Source organism: Semicossyphus pulcher, unplaced genomic scaffold, assembly GCF_022749685.1.
Source record: "Semicossyphus pulcher isolate SPU_LCO1_2020_fin unplaced genomic scaffold, fSemPul1.0.p SCAF_11, whole genome shotgun sequence".
Classification (NCBI taxonomy): Eukaryota; Metazoa; Chordata; class Actinopteri; order Labriformes; family Labridae; genus Semicossyphus; species Semicossyphus pulcher.
In genome coordinates this window covers 25,699,857-25,722,023 of record NW_027211615.1, presented here as the reverse complement: position 1 = coordinate 25,722,023, position 22,167 = coordinate 25,699,857, and the positions used below count along the sequence as shown (strand labels likewise).

At 40.2% G+C, this 22,167-nt stretch overlaps 2 protein-coding genes across 2 annotated transcripts in view; one reads left to right on the top strand and one right to left on the bottom strand.

The window, feature by feature from the left end:
- The window catches only part of tbc1d32 (TBC1 domain family, member 32), a 102,926-nt gene extending 88,504 nt beyond the window's left edge, over positions 1–14,422 (bottom strand). Inside the window, exons 1-14 of the mRNA XM_069657376.1 lie at positions 14,400–14,422; positions 13,562–13,730; positions 13,232–13,396; positions 12,928–13,105; positions 12,588–12,659; positions 10,474–10,593; positions 9,999–10,077; positions 9,505–9,608; positions 9,341–9,402; positions 7,949–8,099; positions 7,776–7,835; positions 5,943–6,042; positions 3,793–3,930; positions 59–148 (exon numbers count right to left, since the gene is read on the bottom strand). Of these exons, the coding sequence (XP_069513477.1) occupies positions 59–148; positions 3,793–3,930; positions 5,943–6,042; positions 7,776–7,835; positions 7,949–8,099; positions 9,341–9,402; positions 9,505–9,608; positions 9,999–10,077; positions 10,474–10,593; positions 12,588–12,659; positions 12,928–13,105; positions 13,232–13,396; positions 13,562–13,716 (1,474 nt within the window). The 5' untranslated portion in view covers positions 13,717–13,730; positions 14,400–14,422. The remainder of the gene's footprint in view (positions 1–58; positions 149–3,792; positions 3,931–5,942; positions 6,043–7,775; positions 7,836–7,948; positions 8,100–9,340; positions 9,403–9,504; positions 9,609–9,998; positions 10,078–10,473; positions 10,594–12,587; positions 12,660–12,927; positions 13,106–13,231; positions 13,397–13,561; positions 13,731–14,399) is intronic.
- Positions 14,423–15,171: 749 nt separating this feature from the next.
- Positions 15,172–20,615, top strand: hsdl1 (hydroxysteroid dehydrogenase like 1). The gene is made up of 5 exons (XM_069657164.1): positions 15,172–15,536; positions 17,272–17,717; positions 17,970–18,053; positions 18,598–18,756; positions 18,881–20,615. The coding sequence occupies exons 1-5, from the start codon at positions 15,317–15,319 to the stop codon at positions 18,950–18,952; spliced, it is 981 nt and encodes a 326-aa protein (XP_069513265.1). The 5' UTR covers positions 15,172–15,316; the 3' UTR covers positions 18,953–20,615.
- The last annotated feature ends 1,552 nt before the right edge of the window (positions 20,616–22,167 follow it).

Below are 22,167 nucleotides of genomic sequence, written 5' to 3'. Positions count from 1 at the left end.
GAGGAAGCTGAAACTCATGATGTGGTTTATTTCCCTGTGTGAGTACGTGTGGGCTCACCTGTGTGTGCTGTGTCACTCTGAGTAGGTTTGGGGTGTTGGTACAGGATGTTAATCAGGAGAACAACCAGGTCCGTCAGGCTGAGTGGATCTGAAACAGGACGTGATAAAGTATTAAATCAGTCGGGTAACTCTGTGTCTAGACAGGGACAATAAAAATAAAGGTGCTGCTGAGAGGGAAAGAAGTATGAGTGCGTGTTTGAAATGTTGTTAACCTTGACAACAAGGATCGTCTTGGCGCACAGTTTGCTAAAAATGTTACAGCCAGGATGAGTTTTAGTGTCTGCTGTGATTTACAATTGCCTGATATCAGATGAAATGTGTGGATTCACATACTTGTCATTTCAATATGTAACCGAAAGAACCCAGACATAAAAATTCAGCTATTTACAAGGCTTTATAAAGCACAAAATATACTATAACACATAACTGATATGCATATAACAGCTGAAATAATTAGCCAATTAACCGATAGATTAAATATCAATCCTATTCATGAAGTAAAAATGTCAGTATTTGCTGGTTCCAGGTTGTCAAATGTAAAGATTTGCTGCTTTTCTTAGTTTCTTTGACATCATCAATCAATATATCAATGTTTATGACTGATTGTTGGTCATCCCCTAAGAAATTGTGACAATGTTTTTTACTATTTTTAGACATTTTACACCTTAAAGTAATAATCTAATCAAGATTATCATTTAAATAAATGTTAAGTCACTATCTATCGCTGAATGAGGTAACACAACAGTGATTGAGCCTATGGCCCACTGATGAAAGCCTTTGCATTTGCAGTATTACAGACTGGGTGTCTGTGGCGGCTTTCACGGAAGAAATCACAAGCGGCGCCCAGTTAGTGACGCATTTTCCTTCAGCCAGCAGTGGTTGGTCTGCCAGAGAGGGTAGGCGGAGCTAAGCGGCTGCTTTTCCGCTCTCTGCAAGTGTTGCGAGTAAACAGTAATCTACTATGGCTGAACAAACAAAGAAAAGATGGATGACTACAGATACAACTTCCAGAATAAGTGAAAATCCAAAGAAAAAGAAACAAAATCGACGCTCAGATGAAGCAAACAGTCTGAAAAGGAAAGCGACCGTCAGCCAGGAAAATCAAGAGTTACAACCGGAGCCAACCGTGGACGTCACACATGCGGCACTGTCTGGATATCTGGGAAGTGTGCTCCCGCAATTATCATTTATCACCGCGGGTGCCGTCAAAGAGATTATATCTTTAAATCATCAATCATGTACTTAAAAAAGGACATTATAATATAGAGAAAAATAAAGTCCTATCAGCATCATAGCATTTAAATGTGATATGCACATCAAGTATAAAATGTTGCTCAGAATGATAAGTAATTGTCATTTATTTATTCTTCTAGCAGCAAAAAAAAAACATGCGCCTTTTTCAAGGAAAAGACAGGAGAAGAATGTACGAAGGATGTAATCTACTTATTAATATCAGAGCTGTTTGATGGCTGAAATTCTTTGCATAGTAACTAAATGGTGATCTTAATGTATAAAATATGATAATAAATCACATTTAAAGTCCTCTTCATTGGTTCTGTGTGTGTCTATGAGAGAAGTCTAAATATAAAAAGCACAGAGGCAAAATTGGGAAATAAATCCAAGGATGAAACAAAAAATGCAATCAAAGATATCAAGAAAATCTAAAACGTGTTTATAAACTCTACAATAGAAACTTGTTAAGGAACTGACACATATTATGACACATAAGGGCGAGGAGATGATCTCCATGCCTCCACCCAAAGAGTGGTCCTTCCTTACGATCGATATGAACCGCTCTGACTCAATGATTCGTCTGCCTCTTGACTTACTGGGAGGGTGATTAATGTTACATAAAAGTTTTTAGAGCGCTGACAGTAGACAATGAGTCTGCTTGAGTACCATTCACGCAATTACATAAGTTTAAAAGTGATTAAGGCGAGGAGGAAAAAAATCGCTACGCAGGCAGGCGTGGCAGCATGTGTAAACTGACAGACACATTCCTATATGAGATTATCTGCTGGTATCGTAAAAGTATCCCTTTTCCCCCGTAACTCCAAGCCAGTTATGTAAAACGTTAGAAAGTTCATCTGAGTCCTGCAGCTGCAACAATAAAGAGCATTAACTCTTTACAATGTTTAGACATTAAAGGAATAGTTTCATATTTTCAAACTTATACATAATTGTTATCTGGAAAGTTAAATGAGGACATCAATACCACTCTCCTGTTTCTCAGGTAAATATATATAAAGACAGAAAACAAAGGAAGTAGCTGTGTGCTAAATTAAACACCAGTATCTCACATGTTGTATCTTCAAAAACAACATTTTAAGACCGTACAAATGGAGATGGTATAAATATGTTGGACTATTTCAGTTGCATGTCAACCAGCGGATCAGCAGCATGACCCCCACTTAATGAAAAATTGTTGTTGTTACAATTCAGGCTCTGTGGAGTTTTAACAAACAAGATAAAACTCCTTAATTACTGAGTTTTAAAGCTGCTGGTAGTTGGACTTTGTTGCCTTTAGAAAACGCCAAGTTTCCCCCAGTCTTTGTGCTAAGCTAAGGTAACCTACAGCTGATACAGCTTCATATCAACCTCAGAGATATTAGAGTTGTATTAGGCCCCATGTCCACATAGAGCCTTTTTCTGAGCGCCAGCGTCTTTTTCAATTGTTCCCAATGAGGACAAAGCGTATTCAGCATCTTTTTCAGTTGTTCCCAATGAGGACAGAGCGTATGCAGCGTCTTTTTCAATTGTTCCCAATGAGGACAGAGCGTATTCAGCGTCTTTTTCAGTTGTTCCCAATGAGGACAGAGCGTATTCAGCGTCTTTTTCAGTTGTTCCCAATGAGGACAGAGCGTATTCAGCGTCTTTTTCAGTTGTTCCCAATGAGGACAGAGCGTATTCAGCATCTTTTTCAGTTGTTCCCAATGAGGACAGAGCGTATTCAGCGTCTTTTTCAATTGTTCCCAATGAGGACAGAGCGTATTCAGCGTCTTTTTCAATTGTTCCCAATGAGGACAGAGCGTATTCAGCGTCTTTTTCAATTGTTCCCAATGAGGACAGAGCGTATGCAGCGTCTTTTTTTCAGAGCGCTCTGCCTTTTTTGTTCGGCTGCTCCGAGCGCTCAGAGTTGAAAATCAATGAACTTTTCAGAAACGCTCTGGTGTCGTAAATGCTGCTTTTTTCAGGCAACCAATCAGATTGGGCGCCACTCGTCACCCTGGTTACCACCAAACATGGAGGAGCAACTTGTTTTGGCTGTTTCTGTCTACCAAGGGATGTACGATATGACAAACAAACAGTATCGCAATAGAGACAAAAAAGCCCGTTTGTGGGAGCAGATCGGCCGGACACTAAATGTTGCTGGTAAGAGTTGTGCCTTTATTGACCTACACGTTGTAAGTTTGCTGTTAGCTGTGTAGTAAGTTAAACCTATTGTTGTCATAGAAACAAAACATGCGTGCAGTGTTTTTTCTCTCACTGTACAGGCGCTTTATCCCAGCGCCCTGTCAGCGCTTTTCTGCCTGAAAAAATGCGTTCAGTGGACACAGGACCTTAGTCCTTTTGCAAAAACCTCCACCAGGGAATAACAAGAATAAAATCCAAAAAGTCAAACTTTTTCTTAACGCATTGAAACCTTTTACATGAAACAACTATGTAGGAAATTTAAAACTATACCCTTCATTCTTTGGACAATACTGTTTACAGAGCAGTCTTGTTTTTTACCTTTGCGCTTCTTCACTTTGATGGGAAAGAGCTTCCTCCCATTGGTGTAGATGAGCAGTTTTCCCAGGACACACAGCGAGTGGACAAAGAAGGCATATTCAAGCTCTTTTCCCGTGTAAACACTCCTCTGGACTGAACCTGAAACAGTAACAGTAAATAAAACTTTTAAACTTCAAGTGTTTAGACTTTTGCTGTAATAACATTTATTGTTGAGATTGCGAAGAAGGACATGATTTCAGCTGAGAACAGAAATGTAAATTTTTAATAATCAAATACGCTAACTACTATTTATAAAAGCCACGATCAATGCCCTTGTTTTGACAACATTTCATGTAGCTTCTGTATCAAAATGATAATAAAAAAGTCTTTGGCAACCCCACACTGCCTCGGGGGCGGAGAAAAATCCAAAAAGCGCCACAGCTCAGATAAACTCTTCGTCTTCTTTTATGAGGAGTGTCTCAGTGAAAGGGGAGTCAGCGTTTTTCGCCTCATCCAAGACAAGGTCAATAAGTTCAGTCTGGAGGAGCCAGCTGGCTTTCAGGAGATAACACACTCACAGTGACATTCACTTACACCCCACCTCACACTGTTTCCACTCTCATTTATTGAATTTTCACAATGAAATGTGCAACTGGGTGTGAAGCATTTTACCATCAATCTACGTGCTCGCAATGCTAATTTTGCTAATTAAGATTGAATACTCTAAACAAACAAACAAACAAGCAATCGCTGAGAGAAAGTAGAGAGATAATTAGGAAATGAGGCCTAAATTTTGAGATACACATGCAAAGCCTGGCACCAAATGTGACAACAAGTCTTGTGTTTTGTTGCAAAGTTTAGAGTGAATTCATTATAGAGAGTTGTGTTGTAATCTGACATTTTCAAAGCTTTAGTAGATAATCGCCGAATGAGGTAACACAATGGTGATTGAGCCTATGGCCCACTGATGAAAGCATTTGGAGGGATATGGACCGGGTGTCAAGTGGCGCCCAGCTAGTAGGGATGCACAATTTTTTGCCGATATGCCGATATTTTCCAACCCTTTTTGCCGATTGCCGATTTCGGTACTGATATTTTTGGCACGTTTTTTTTCCACCTAATTGCAGGGAACATCAAGTCTCCCCTGTAGTGGGATTGATATCATGCTACTCTTATTGTAGTGTCCCACTGGCAGAAGCAGAAATAACATAATACAGTGCTTTTTTTCATTTACTGGGCAATATAAGAAAAGCACTGATTTATGGAATCATCGAGCATTTAGGCAGAATTAAAGAGTTGTTTTATCGGCTGAAAAATGACACATCTGCCAATGCCGATATGTCTTTTTCAAGCCATAATCGGCAGATATCGATAACGTGCCAATAATACCGTGCATCCCGACCAGTTAGTGACGGGTTTTCCATCACCCAGCAGTGAGGGTAGGCGGAGCTAAGCGACTGCTTTTCCGCTCTCTGCAAGTGTTGCGAGTAAACAGTAATCTACTATGGCTGAACAAACAAAGAAAAGATGGATGACTACAGATACAACTTCAACAAGAAGTGAAAATCCAAAGAAAAAGAAACAAACTCGACGCTCAGATGAAGCGAACAGTCTGTAAAGGAAAGCGACCGTCAGCCAGGAAAATCAAGAGCCAACCGTGGACGTCACACATGCAACACTGTCTGGATATCTGGGAAGTGTGAAGTAATGCTGAAAATCCCAAAACAGTTTTAAGGAGATATGAGATGTGTCAATAACAGGTGTTCCACCTCTTATCCTTCCTTTCTTTCCTCTAACTCTAAAAAGTTTTCTGTACTGTCTCTTCTTTCATGCTCATTTCTTCTTTCTACTGTTATCACTGTACTCCTCTGCGACATTAGGACTAATGACAGTGGGAACAACTTCTGTACATGAAGAAAACAGAATAAATGATGGCTGCAGAGTCTAGGTACAAATACATTTAACACCCACAGGCTTCAAATGAAGCATTCATTTCTCATTAGGGCTTTAGCAGCAGCTCTGAGTGTATTTTTTGTTTGTTTCACAGGAGACATTAAAACAGCATTACAGCTAATGTGCTGAAGTTAACCACACACAGTGAGACTCAGGGTGAGGATTTGTATTCAGAGAAACCTGTTGGAAGAAATCATGAGTTTGACTGTTTTACTTGCTTGTGTGCTGCTGCTCTGCTGACTGGGGATCAGTGGTCTCATTTGTGAAACGTTCACAGGACTCACAGTAAGGGATGCACTGCTGAAGGGCTGCTACAATCTGAAATAATAAAAAGATTAAAGAGGGGGTATCATGCTGTTTCACATTTTAAGACATGTATATAATTTTACAATGTTGGATGTCAAAACTAAACGTGGGTGAAGTTTCAAATCTGTAGGTCAAAGTATGTTGGAGTAATCCCCAGGCTTCTCAGCTCAGTCTGCAGGCTGCTGTGAACGCCAGGTTTCACACAGTTTTTTCTACATTCTGCACTTTGTGACGTCATAAAGTGCAGCCTCAGTAGGCTTCGGAGAGCTGGCCAATCAGAGGAAAGTGGGCTTGTAGGGGCGGGGTTTCTTAAAGGGACAGAGCTGACTGAGTCGTCTCAGGCAGAGGCTGTATGAGGGCCTGCACAGAGCACCAGTGTGAGAAAAATGGGTGCTTTTTTAACTGTAAATTATGCTAAGCTACTCCACAGGTATCACGGAGTGAAATACGAAGCTTGAAATTAGCATAATATTTCCCTTTTCCCACTGGTCAAAAAACCCGCTAACACCTGGCTTTTTTGCTTAGTGGGAAAGGTTACAATCGGCATTCAGACCCGGGTCAAATGACTCTGCAGTAGACCCGGGAAATTATCACCACGGCTCCGATTGGCTTTGATGGGAACACAAAATCCATGTCGACACTCTAATCTCCGCCCCCTTTCCAGCGCGATGCTATGCTTCATCGGTAACTTCTGCAACTCCTTGTCATCTCAGCTACAAATTCTTCCCGCCTCCGTCCGAGCAGCGCTCGAACATCGTTCCAAATTTGTCAGCACCTAGTTTGATAAACAGACTGAACGAGTAATAGATACAATAAAGACCTAACCACCGTTACATCTTCACTGTTTACTAACCCTATGTCTGGCATGTTTGTGACATCAGACGGTGACGCAGCAGAAAAGAGAGCGAAAGCAGTATACTTCACTGCCAATGGGAAAAGAGACAATCGGCATCTAAAGGCGGGTCTGAAAAACCTGCGTCAACGCGCTCATTTCGGTGGGAAAGGGGTATGTTGTGGTGGTTGCTGCAGAGACTCGATTGGCTGACTGATAAGACAGCTGCTAGTCTCTTGTGCCAAATGCTGCTATATAATTGCCAAAACAACAGGCTTACTGAAACACTTACTCAGAACATCAATGCTACCTCCTCCTATCGAATGTCTAAATTGACAGTTTGAGCACTTTAAGTGTTCGTTTTGAATCTTAATCCGAGCACTTTGGGGAATTTAAGTATTTAAAGCTGACAGAGTTTTGGAGGAGTTATTGATAACACTTCAGAGATAGTTCCACAGTAATCCTCTCTAGAGTCAGAGTAAGAGTTGAGAGGGAGGATGAGGATTTACGAATCAATTTTTAAATGTCGAAGTGACACTCAACTCTTACGCCTCGTTGTCTCAAAGACTCCTTTATTGACGAAAAAAAAACACTGAAGGCTTAGGTTAAATGTAGTCAATGCTTTAAAGAATCCTGTTTTTATTCTGAATACAAATATCTCATAAAAACGGAGGAACTAGAAGAGTGAATTCAGCTTCTCTCTGAGGCCAAAATATAAAAGCAGGAAGGGAAACTGAATCTGTACATTTTTAGTTCTACCAATCTGCAGTTTTTTGAGTTTTTTCTGTCTTCAATGCACTCAATAGTTCAAGACTTTCATGCCAGTTTGGGTTGTTCTCTCTGTATGGCGCCAGACTTTTCAGAAGTACAGAGCAGTAAGTGAGAGATATTGATTTCTGAGTGAATCACTCACCAGAGACTTGTATTTTCTCTCCAGGAGTCTGAGAACTACAGTCCTGCTGTAGTATCCATGCTGAGAGAGGGAGAGGAAGAATACAATACATGACACGGAGTACAAGAGAAAGAAATAAAGGCACTATAAAGCTAAATTAAAACACAGTAAGGTGTACACAATGCAGGACACACCATCCACTTTTTAAACCAGGTAGCTTTAACATCCAGTAAGGCGAGTAGGTGAATGGGTTCAAGAGCTTTCTCTGTCCCTGGTGAGGCAGAACCATGTTCATGATGGAAGGCCAGCAGGGAGAAGGTGCTCTCTATAACTTCCTCCATGTATCTACAGCAGGAACAGGAAGAAGACCAAAACACTGTCAAAACTGTACATTGTAAAACTGTACTTTTTGCATCGCAGTCTGTCATGATTCCATCAGTGGCATCTGAGCTAATGAGATTTGCATGTGTGGAAAAACAAGTCCAGGGAGACCTGCCAACTCTGACTCACGCACGGATTATCCACTGGGCCGATTGTGTCGGTGCCCGTGGGCCGCTGACAGCAAGGGGCCCCTTCAACAATGCAAACTATGGCCTCACCCTGTCGCTGCCTTATCCTTTACAAATAAATCAATTGTGTGAATGCAGAATTTCTCAATTTGCAATTAAAAAAATATAAAAATATTTTGATTGTTTTTCTGACTGTGTCTGATGACAATGAGTCAGAGGACTGTGGATCATTTGGATAATGGCATGGTCAGCACGGATGGGAGAGTTTGACCAACATAACCTTATGTCTATCATTCCTCTACATCATTCAGAAAACATTAGCTACCTGAGAGTTAACTTACATGGATAAGTAAAAGGGGGGAGCAAATTTAACGGCTAAAGGATTTGAGAGACATTGGACTTATTTGTGCATGAGTGCATGACTGAGCACAGCTGTTCTGATGATCTGTGCAACCTGTGTGTCTGCAGCCATGCTCTGGCTCACAGTCATTGACCTGTTGTCACTGACATGTTGTTTATGTTGTTTGTTTCTGAATGCTGTGTCTGTTTTGTTTTTGTTTCTATGTGACTCGGTCGGCTGTGAAACTGAATTGTCCACTGGGATCAAACTCAAATGGCACTCCGACCAATACATAGCAACTGCGGACTGATGGGTGAATTTAACAAACATGTTGAGTCACTAACTACCGCTGAATGAGGTAGAGGTCTGCCAGAGAGGGTAGGCGGAGCTAAGCGGCTGCTTTTCCGCTCTCTGCAAGTGTTGCGAGTAAACAGTAATCTACTATGGCTGAACAAGCAAAGAAAAGGTGGATGACTACAGATACAACTTCAAAAAATAGAGAAAATCCACTCAGATGAAGGCAAACAGTCTAAAAAGGAAAGCGACCGCCAGCCAGGAAAAGCAAGAGTTACCACTGTCTGGATATCTGGCAAGTGTGCTCCCGCAGTTACCGTTTATAGGTGCCGCCAAAGAGAATAAAACTGAGATCTTCGAGATTACCACTTTACTGTCTAGTAGCTCGCTTTTATACAACTTATTTTACTGCATTCTTAATCCATGCCTGCTTTACAACTCACTTCTCAGGATGGCGGATCCAAAAGGTCGTCACCTCCTTTTGAAAGTCATTCATCAATCGAATCTGAGGCCAGAGCCAAAAAACAGTGTGTGAGACAGACAGAAAGCGGTAACATGTCTGTATGGTGACACACTTTAAATACTGTCAAATTAAAAGACGCTGCACCTGTTTGAGCAGGCGGCTGATCTCAGGTCTGCTGATGTCGACGGTGGCTGAGCCGGATGGAAAGCTGAGCTTGTGAGATAGAAAACTTGACTCCACACTTTTAGCTGCACATCGAAAGACAACATGTTCATACACTATGTTAGCTTATATTAGTGTTCACATACATAATGCAGTACAGTACACAATACAATTTAAGTGCATATATTTTTACCAATAGAATCCTATAAACATTATACAAAAAGAACAATGAAAATTGTCCCCTTTATTTCTTGTAAAATATTTATTCAGTACTAAAACCTGCACTGTAGAGAGCTGAAAGTCCAGCATGGCTACATAATACAAGCAGAATGTTTATCCCTCATTTCGGATGGAAATAAAAAAAGAGGAGCTGACCTTTCAAAGTGTATTTTTTCAGATAAAAAAAGCACTTTTACTTTGTTCTGTTTAAACATGACAGTGCTGCCCACACATTCAGACCTTTTAGAGCAGCCTACCCAAGCTGGTGTAGATCTCTCGTGTTACGTTCAGCGGAGAGGAGGAGAAGCTTTTAGCAAAGAACTGCAGAACATTATCCTGGATTTGAGGGGGAGAGATATGAGTTATCAGCACACACACAGAGACTCTCACACAATCAAAATATATAACCTATTAATGATACATTAATGTTAAAATATGAGATGAAATTAAAGAGGGATTATCACATAAAACATTCACAGCCTCTTAAGAGAGAATGGCTTGCAACCAATTAGCTTTCAATTATTGAGCAGTGTTATCTTGTTTTCCCTCAATTAATCAGGAGTGGCAGGATTTCAGCAAGTGTTTTGTGTTCGTTATCATCAATTACAAAGCCTGAAATTGTTCAGAAAGATTACATGATTATAACTGAGACATTTGTTAATTAATTAAATGTGATTTTGTAGGACGCTGATTGCAAAAACTGCTGAGTGCACGAGGCAACTGAGGACTCACGCTGAGGTCGGGGTCGGTCAGAGCTGCACAGAGGTTCCTGCGCAGGCTGCTCCAGCTCTCGCAGCTCAGCACGTCAGAGGGAGGAGCACAGCAGAGGGCCTGAAGAGCCTCCCAGCGCACCTACACGCAGAGGTAGGCCTACATCACTTCAACTGGACTACATGGTTAATCTTATTAACATTCAGGGCAGGTTTTTCCAAACATGGTGGCTTGCTGTCTTCCCTTTGTTTACTCATCATCACCTGTTGCATATAGGTCCATTTAGTCTAGATCCAGACCTTTAAATCTGATTTTATTCCGCATTTAATAAAGGGGCCATAGAGGAATATTTCTAGGACTGCGACTAAAGATTATTTAAAGCTCCTGTGAGGAGTTTTTAGCTGATTATGAAACGGACTGAAATTAACACTGATGCTTCTGTATGAGCTACAAAAGCAAACAAGACCATCAGCGATAAGATTGATTATATCTTTATAGTATTTAATGCCTGAAACCACTGCCCAGGGGTTGGTGTCAGACGAGGCGATTAACTTCAAATCAGCCTTTAATTCTGTATTTTCCACGGCATAGATTCACAGCAAATGATACGTTTGACTGTTAAAACAAAGCAGGATGAGATTTTTGGTTCAAAAACACGCGCCAAAATCAATGTTTATTACTATTAACCAACTTTAGTGCTGTTTTATCTTATCATTAAAGCGCTGGCTGTTCCCAGTTTCCAGTGAAACCAACAACCAATAAGAGCTAAGCAGTGTTAAGAGTAATGATAACCTTTTAATCTGGCTCTATCCATGGAAAATAGGAACCATAACATCCACAAAGATTTGAGACACGAGTTGATGTCAGTCAACTTACAGAAATAACTTAAATAAACATGACGATGTAAATTCTTTGGTTATTTAGTAGAACATTTAAATGATGATGACATAAACCTTATTTTCTAATCATAATAATAATAATAATAACTTAGACTAGTATAGCGTCTTTCATGGGACCCAAGGCCGCTTTACAGAGTAAATAACGAACAGACAACAGAACAAAACAAGCAAACAAATAAGGCAGAAAGAGACAAATGAAACTAGCACTGAAAACAGGGGAAGGTGGTGACTTATAGTCCAAAGGCCGTGGTGAGCAGATGGGTTTTGAGGGTGTTTTTTAAAACGTCCAGGGAGGTGGTGTTGTGGATCTCTGCAGATAGATAGTATCCCAAACTCTTGGATGGGGTGTAGGGATGGAGGAGGTATTTTAGGTACTGGGGGGTGAGGGAATGGAGAGACTTGTGGGTGAGGAGGAAGATTTTATAGGTGATGCGGGACTTGACAGGGAGCCAGTGTAGGGTGGGGGTGATGTGCTGCCAGGGCTTGGTGCGGGTGAGAACCCTTTTGGACATACTGGAGCCTGTCCATTATCTGTGGCATATTCTTGCTTCCTTTCTTGTTAATCATCTCACAACCTCATATTTATCTGACCCACAGCTTTATAGAGCATTTATAAATGACACAGTGCTACCCTCTGTATTGATGGCTCCACTGCCCCTGCTTCCACACACATCCCTAACCTTGGTGTCATCGTTGATCAATCCCTCTCCTTCGAACGTCATGTTAACCATATCACAAAAACTGCCTTCTTCCATCTGAAAAACATTGCCCGTCTTAGCCCCCCCCTCTCCTGCTCAGCTGCTGAAACGCTCATCCACGCCTTCATCACCTCACCACTCGACTACCTAGCCCCTTCCTAACTCACTGACCTCCTTCACAAACACACTCCCACCTGTAACCTCAGATATGCCAGCGCCAACCTACTCACCCGATCCAAGCACCTGACTTGGGGGGGGGGGGCAGAGTGTTATCCATTGCTGCCCCCTCCTTCTGGAACTCTCTCTCCCCCAACACCTCAGACACTCTCCCTCACTCCCCTCTTTCAAAACAGGACTCAAAATCCACCTATTTACTTTGCTGTTGTTTTTAACATGTAAAGTGTCTTTGAGTACCTTTTATATGCTACATAAATAAAATGTATTATTATCATTATTATTATTATCAAATCTTTAGACAAAAATCATGCAACAGCAACGTACACCACCATAATGTCTGTGTGTTAGTGAGCCTTTCTACCTCTTTGGGTCGGCTCGAGTCAAGTTTTTCAGCCAGAACTTGCAGCTGCTCTTGTCTGATGAAGGCATAACTCTGAAAAGCAAAATGGAGATGATCATGATCCATCATAAACCGGAAAGTAAAAAGAGCTCTCATTATCTGATGGCGCTGCGCCACATGTTCAATGTGTCACTGGGTGGATTCCCTGCAGTCTTTGCCCTATATTCAGTCTACTGTGAATAGCTGTTGTTAAAAGTGCATTCAGGGATTAAAACTGAGATACAATCTTTGTTTCATCAACAATAAATAAGAAAGGAAATAAATGCATAAAACATCAGACTGCATCTATTATGTCTCTGACCTGGTTGAAGGAGGAGTCGCTGTCAGAGCAGTTGTCAGCGTACTGGCTGTTGGCCTGACTGTGCTGCTTCTGTCGGTGCATCTCCTCCTTCCTCATCTGGTCCTCTTCAAACTTGTTGATTAAAGACTCCACCACCATAATCATGGAGTTCTTCAAGGTCTGCATCATCTGCTGGTACCTGTCACAATTAGAAGCACTTATGGGATTGTAAATGTCCAAAAGTCATTTGATTTGTGGGTGTTTAAAATGTATGATTCAACAGAAATCCAACTGCTATGCCGACTTAAATAAAAGACACACTCACTCCACTGAGTCCCTGGTCACTCGGGTGACAACATGGATCAAGGTGTCATGACCTGAGCCTATTGCATGTTGTCCATCTCCTCTGGTTAAGTTCTTGGTCTCCTCTTCCACCACAGTCCCCAGTGAACTCTCCATGTACTGGCGGAGGTACTTGACAAACTCATAACTAGGAATAGAACATTCACAAAGTAAAATGTATTGTACACAATATCTGAATTATACCAACAACCAACAATCAACAAGAGTCCAAAAAATAGTAGGTTCATTATTGCACTGTCTTTTCTGAAACAACATATTTCACATGCAACAGTCTCAAGTCTCAAAGAATTACTTGTGGAAGTTCTTGTCAGTCTCCTCCAAGTGAAGGAGAATCTCTTCAGCACATTCGGTCGACAGAGCCCCCGAGATCCTGTCGTTGATGCTTCGTAAAAGTTGCTTTAGCAGGGACTGCAACTCCACCTCATCTTCAGCTGACAGCTGAGACATCTCTACAGCTGGTCCTTGGGATAGAACATTATTTAGTGCTTGGTTTTCTTGACTTAAAATATGCAGATGTATAATTTAGTTGCCGTGCCAATTCACTGTAATGCTAACAGGCTTTAGAACAGAAAGAAGGATACCCTTACCCTCAACTAAAGTTAAAAAAGAGAGCTTTTGTGTATAAAAGTAGCACAGCATGTAAAGAGAGAGTTTACACAGCAAAATCAGGAATTTCAGGTAAACTAATGTCTGTTTGTAACTCCAGCACATAATAAACAGTTAATCACCAACAGATGTGATGATTGGCAACCCCTGTGATGCATAAGGCGTTTCTCAGAGTGAAAATAAGGTACTTTATACTTAACATAACAGTGCACACAGCTGTTTCCACGCGAATAAACAACTTAAAAGGCGAAAAGCAACAATCAGTTTGTCCTGTACACCTAAGCTCACTATTTAATATCTACGCTTTTACTTGGAAGCCAAAACCAGTTCATCGTTCCTCTCTCTGGTTAGGTTGACGCTGCTAACCTAAATGCATCTCTGTAACACAGCTAGCATAAAGCAACAGCAACCTATTACAAGTAACGCCGAAGCTGTCTAAAAAATAATAATAAAACCGTCCCAGCTGCACAAACTAACCAGACAAATAGGAAGAAATCGTATGCATGAAATTTTAAACCAGTTACCTTGTTCTTGCACTTGTCAAGCTTTATTATCCAGCTAGTATTTTGGGAGAAACAGCAAACGGCTGCTGCGTCTCTATGGAAACGTCCACTAAGCTTGAACCGCGGTGCATTCTGGGATGAAAAGAAACTACACGCTGCCTTCATGGACGTCGGAGATTTAGGTTTCACATGTAAATAGACACGATAGGAATAGCTTGAGGTCAAATATTAAAGGAAAAGCCGAGAAAAATATCTTATTTCCCACCACTCCGCAAAATTCAACCATTGATACCGATACTATTTGCCTTTTTTTAATTATTGTTTCAATTACATTCTATATCATGCACTATCTTTAAATTCATAATCCTGCACAATAATGCGTAATAACTACAAATACTATTGTCAATTTACATGTCCCCATTACTTCCTGCTGACTTTTGTAGATAACTATTATAACATTGCTTTTAGGCACTGTTTCTTCTGCATTAAACCATGCACTTGTTATTTTATATTTTCACTTATATTTAAGTTGTTTTTTGTATTTCTCTAATTTTTACTATATTTTTAGAGCTATCTGGCACTGTAATTTCCTTCGGGTAAATAAAGTTCTATCTTATATCTATCTTAAAGTAATATTTTTTCGAAGCTTGAAAGTTTCCTTTCGGATTTTCCCATGTAGTAGAATGCAACACTAACGTAGATTGTCACGTGACTCAATGTTTTGCTGCTTCTGCCGGGTGCTGAAGAGGAGACATCTCTACCTGCTAAAACGTCTGTCAAACTTTCTGCTTTATTTATGAATGTACTAAATAGAAACAGAGACATGTTTTATTAACGCGCCTTACTTACTAGGTAACGTTACGATTTGAAAATCACAACGTTAAACCAGCGGTAAAAGCTTAACCTAGCAAACTAGCATCAGCATCAACAGTGTGACTATGGCGGCGGTTGACAGCTTTCAGTTTCTGTACAGAGAAATTTCTCGGTCATGCAGCTGTTACTTTGAAACCCTGGCCCTGGTGGGTGCTCTTTACACGGCCAGCAGAGCAGTGATCCTGCTTAGAGACTGCTGCATGCTGGTCAGGGTGCATTTTCTGCCGAGGATGATCCCGACCAAGAAGCTGACCCAAAGATTTGGAGACTGGGCTGTCGTTTATGGTAAGGATGGATGCTGCAGGTGATCACAGTAGAGACAGTGAGAACGCATGATGCTGAATCGGAACCATGTATTTCATTTTGGTCATTTTAACTACTCTGTGAGTTTTGGGCATCACACTATGTTAATAAAACAAGAAACTAGGAGGACTATCATTTTGAGAGATAAAAGGAATAGTAATCAGATGCTCATTTAAGATATTAATTAAACAGTAAATGCCTTACATCAACTTGTTTCAGCTTCTCAAATTTGACCTCATGCTGAAATGATAATTGTCAAATGAGTATCAATGGGTATTTAACTCCTGATCTCACAAATCTAGAAATCTGTCAACTTGGGAGTTTAGAAATTGTAAGAAGCATTTTTATTGTTACTGTTTTCTGACACTTGAAGAAAAAAAGACATATTTGGCAAAGCAAGGCAAGTTTATTTTTAAAGCACCATTCATACATAGAGCAATTCAAAGTCCTTTACACTGTTAAAAACAGAGCATCATGACAGGCATAAAATACAGAATACAAAATATACTCAAATATAAAAACAGGTCCAAAAAACTGTTTTCTTTAACAGTTAAAACCAGAATAGACTGATAATTGGATAAAAAAACAAAGCACGATAGATCCCCTTACACTCCACCCAAACACACACCCACTAACTCACTTACAAAGTACACTTAATTACTTGATTGTTTAAGCTTATCAGTGTTTCTATCCTTTTGTTTAGTTGTTATTGTTACCTGAATTGCCCTGTCCCGACTTGTGTCTTTTTGATAATCAATGATATTGCGCTAATAATAAAGAAACCCTTAATATAATGCACACTTGCTCACAACTTCATAATGAAACTAGCATGGCTAACTAGGTCCACAAATAATATTCATTTTATATAACTTTGTTATATAGGTTTATTTTTTGTCTTTCAATGAAAAGGGAAAAAAACACAGTCACAGAGTACATAATGTGAACAAATGGATTCAGACATACAGATTAAGGTTGTTCAGTCTATATGATAAAAGCAACACAATATTATTAGTATTCAGAGGGTATATGACACTTTTAGACTTTTAGGAATATTTCAAAAGTACATAAAAGTGACAGAGAAATCAGATTTCAGAGTCTGTTACACTAAATGGCCCACTCCTTTCCCAAAGGCTTCACATTTGGACAAGACCAAAAAAACATGTACAAAGTCTATAGACACTTAATTTAAAACTAATCACATTTTTTTAGCAGATCATTTTCATTGTTGCTCGACATTTATTTGGAGTCTTAAATATGGGAAAGTAAGATTAGTTAATCCTTCATTGATCCCCAGGGGGGAAATTTTGGGTGTTGCAGCAGTACAAAGACAAAATAGCAAGTAAGTAAATACAGTATAAAAAATAAGAATAGATAAAATAAATAAGAATAAAAATATGAGGTATATACAACTGTTATACAAGTAGGAGTAAGTGACAAGATAAAGTGACATGGCATGCAGGATGAGATACTCCAGCAAACGTATATAAAACACAGAAAGAAAGCAAAGATTTACATTTGAGAGGCTGGAACCACCAAATGTTTGCCATTTTTTTCTTGATAAATGATAGTTTAGTGATTCAGATTGGCAATTGACTAATCAGCCTATTTTCTCTCTAATCTTTTGAGTCAAAAATGGCTTTTTTTAAATAAATATATACTATATATATCCTCATTTCTTCCGCGACATGACGTCCATTGATGACTTTTGTCCTGTCAGGTGGATCAGAGCCTGTGGCCACTGCCTATGCAGAGGAGCTGGCCAGGCACGGTATCAACATCATCTTTGTCACTCAGGACCACACCTCTGTCAGAGACACCTCTGCATCCCTCTCCCAAAGCTACGGAGTGGAAACTGTGGTGGTCCTGGCCGACTTCTCTCTGGACCAGGCAGCCAGCAAGCCCATCAAAGAAGCCATGACGGGAAAAGATATTGGCTTCCTGGTGAACTGCCTGGACGAGTCTTTGGCTGCCTCGCAGAGTCTGATTGAAATGCCGGAGCAGGGCCTGTTGGATTTGGTGAATAAGAACGTTGCGGTCGCAACTCTGATGACCCGGTTGGTGCTGCCTGGGATGGTGGAGCGCAGCAGAGGAGCTGTGGTCAATATTTCATCTGGTGCTTGCTGCAGACCTTTTCCTGGAAGAGTGACACTCACCGCCTCCACTGTGAGACAAAACACTGACCTGCTTCTTGTGCATGCAAACACACACAATACATATCAGTGCTTTCTCTAGACCCTTTTCACAGCATATTTTTTCTCTTGGTAAAATCAGGTAAAATGTTTTAGGACCAACATATCCACAGGCAAACTGCATCCCTCTTACTTGTCTGCCTTCCTTCTCCTCTCCACCAAGTAAAAACATCACCACAAACACATTTCTCTTTACTAGCTATAATCTTCTTCTATTGAATTTCAGGGCTACATGGATCATTTCTCAAGAGCTCTTCACCTTGAGTACAGCAGCAGAGGGATCTTTGTCCAAAGCCTGATTCCTTTCCAGGTAAATGTCTGTCTTCAACAAGTAGTGCGGAATGCTTCGCGTCAACCAAAAAGTGTCTTTCTGACGTATTCTATGATAAGATAGTTCCTGATTTGAATTTAAAAATGGCCAGTAGGGGGCGACTCAACTGGTTGCAAAACAAAATCTGACTCTATAGAATAGATGACCCAACTTTTCAGTTGATTAAAAATCTTTTTATTATAAGGTTATGGTCTCATTTGGTAGTTTAAAGTCTAAATACTGCATGCTGTTCATTTTGTAAGATATGGTCCCATATAACGTAAAATAGTAGATACAGCAGGGTATAATGTAGGGCGTGGCTACATTTTGATTGACGAGATGCTGCTAAGCTACCTGTCAATCAGAATAGAGGCGTAGCAATGTGTATCCATCCTCTCATCCAACTATGGTCACTTCCTGCTACAACAAACCAAGATGGCAGCCGCCAAATGACATGAAACATGTTTTTATTGTAGCTGATATGTAATATAAATAACTGGATGCCTCTCAGTGCTTGATATACAGTGTGTTTATGTGTAACCAGATAGCCCCAAGTGGGCGAGAACCATCATCATCATCAGCGCCGTCAGCACGATCAACTGACGGCTGGTTTGTACCAAAGCCAGACGTCTACGCTCGCCACGCCATCTCCACCCTGGGCGTCTCCAACAGGACCACCGGCTACTGGCCGCATACACTACAGGTCGGCACAAAATCCATCATCATATCAGATTGTGATTAATATATTCTCTCAAAGTTTGCATATCCAGCCATTGTGATCTAAAACATAAAACATGTATCTGTCTCTCTGCTGTTTTTCTTCACAGTATGGACTGATGAGATGTATCCCAGAGTGGATCTGGGTTCTTGGATCACGTGTGGTCATCAGTTTAAGCTAAGAGCTCACCTCTCCTCTCACAAAAGACTAACTGGATCTTATTGTTACATAAGAGTTTTCTCCATTGTGAAACTCTCAGGCTGTGTTGAGGTTAATAGTAAAATAATTTTATTCTGTTGCTCTGGGAACAATTTTAGCTTGTAATACACGTGTTTCATTTATTACTGGACTATGGTCTGACAATTTAACAACCTAATGACACATTGTTCCGAGTGAACAGACAAACTGGGCGTGTCTTTGAGTTAGGATTGATTAGCATCATTTAAAACATGAGCCTCCGCCTTGTATAATTTCAACCCTTTGAACTATAGGACTAGAGGTAATTTCATATCAGTGGGCGGTTAACATGGATCATTAAGATGTGGTTCATTTATATATAAGATTATTCAATCTGTAAAGAACAGAACGTACAAGGATTTTACAGCAACAAAGTCAACGTGAGATCAAAAGTCTCGCCTTAATAAGAAGCAATATCAAAGAAACGTCACCAAAATAAAGATAGATGTGTGAAAATAAAGGAATTCAATACACAAACATATCAATGAGTTTAGGCAATAATTTCTGACATTCATTGACATTCATTTTTATTGCTCTAACCCCATGTTTATGTGCTCGTTCCAGTCTGGTTTAACCTGCTTTTTACCGGTACTGAACACACCTTCATGGCACACGTACAAGGAAACGGCAGCCAAAGCTGGTGTTCTCTGTAATCGATTGAAGCAATAATATTTGAAATTGGCGCCATAGCTGTGGAGAACAGCTTGTGGTTTCGCCCATTCTACATTCCTACACCCAGCATGCATTGCGCCCCTGGAGGGAAATACTGCCGCTTTCCAGTCAAGGACATTGATCGGTTCAGGGTGGTACAGAATCCAAAATACAGGTTGATCGTCTAAAAAATCTTCAGGTCTGCAGTCTACATTTCAAACCTGACGATTTTGAACGAGACATGATATCGGAGACGGGCGTCCTAGATTGAGGAAGTGTAGTTTAGCGAGCTCCCTGGCCTCCACAAGACGACGTAAAATGCGTCGTCTGGCGGAGGTTTTCCAGGGCCCATTGGAGAAGCGGACAGCGTCCTCCAAAGGCACAGAGCCAAATTGCATTTTTTTTTCTGCTATAATGGCATTAGCTCCCCATAATAGCATGACAGGACTGAGGCCCTTTAAGTGCAATTGAAATGTAATTTTGAAAACTATAACTGAAGAAACTTGTTAATTAAAGGCGAAAATAACACATTGTTAACTCAAACACTAAATTGTGACCAAATGCAAGTAGCAGTTAGCTTATCTGGATTCCACGTCTGATCAAAGACAGAGTGTTTACAGCAGATAAGTGTGTGGTGGTGAATGGGGAGCTTTCAGTTGATGTGGTATTACTGCTCAGGGGTAAAGATTTAAGCATCTCCAGGAGTGAATTTGAAATGCACTGAAGAGTGAGAGTGTGATGTTTTGTTTTGTTGAGAGAGAGCATTTGAGCTGCAATTTATTTTATGTGGATTTATCTCTTTAAAATAGGTATTTATATTTAAAAATGTAACATATTCAGATATGTTGTGTTGAGTGATTGCATATATAAAACAGTACAGTATATAAAAAGTTGACCTAAGTTTATTTTTTGTCATCATAGCATAAAATTAGACCAATAAAACTCTTCTTCATTCCCATGCTGTCCTGTCTTTTATTTTATTCAATGAAAATGGCCATATTTGGATATAAATATGATAATAAATGTCAATAAGTCTCTCTAAAGGTGCCCTCTAACTAGGGGTGGGGGTTCCAGCGTATGTGTGTGCGTACATGAAATGTTGACTGATCTATAGGCTGAAGGCCACAAACCCTCTGTTTTTGCCTTAAAACAGCAGACTGGTGTAAATCATTCACGTCAATGCACAGACACTAGGCCAACGGCCAGAGTTTACCCTGTGACCCCTCAGATCAGCCGGGTCAGAGACTGTTTGTAAACCGAATGCACACACGTGAGGGGCAGGCTGCTGCATATACACATGGAATGACGCAAACATGGCCTGCTTTGTGAGGAACCAGAATCCGTGTATACATTGTAGATATATTTATCATCCATATATATATTTCCTCAGACAAAGTTAAGCATATGTCTACACTGACATATAAATGTAAAATAGATTTGGTTTCTTATTTAGGAAATGCTGGAATTTATAGGAAATAAATAAATTATGATAACACACCAGGTGATAAACATTCATGGAGCTGCTTTTCATACAACATCGTACATTATAAATCAAACAAATGTGGAATACCATTGTAATAGTGATAAAACAATAAACTGATATACTATATACTAAAGCGAAAAAAGATGCAGAAAACAGTTCAACATAAAAGACGACTAAAACCGATGGTTATTGGAAGCAGGATGTTATACGCCGCCAGAAAACACTCGCAAAGAATGTATTCGACTGCCTTTGGGAATGGTATTCCACAATTTGGGAGTGTTGTACGTGTACAAGGATTAACAAATGACTCTACATCTACAAGTCCTTGGCGATAAGGTGGACTCCATCTGCTTAATATCGATCACGTCCTTAATATAAAGCTTCAGAACAGGTACCAAATGGATCAATCTCAAATGGAAAGCAATGGTAATTGATACACATCTTTTTTGTACTTGTTAACACTTTTTAGGAGCCCTCGTGCTCTGTTTGGAAGCATCTGCACGTTTCCCTACTCATATTTTCAGTTTCTTTTTTTCCTTGTATGTGAAAAATGTGGGGTGCAATGAACAAAACTGCAAGTAATGGATGCTGCTTCCTGACTCCTGTCCGTATCTACGCCCACTGAAGCAGAATACAATGAAAGGATAAAAGAAGATGGTTCGTCGGACATCAGTGTCGAAGCTCAAACTTAACATAGTTTTGTCTTTAACAGCCTTTCCTCCACATTCAGAGTTCGTACTGGAGGTTTGATGTTTTGGGTAGGATGGTGACCTTCCAGATAAGATGCCAGGGTAACAATGAAAGGACAGCTTCTTGTTCACTTCCTCTCTTTGTCGCCCTCGTGAAACATCGCGGTCTTCCTCCAGCTTTTTTTTCTCTGTGGGTTTGTGCAACTGGTAAGTTCCTATTGTTACCTAAATGATTGATTTTACCCTTTTAAAGAGAAGGTGACTGATTTAAATATTTGAATATGTTATACATTAATTTGCGAGGCAATGTTTGTATCATGCACGATTAGAAACAGA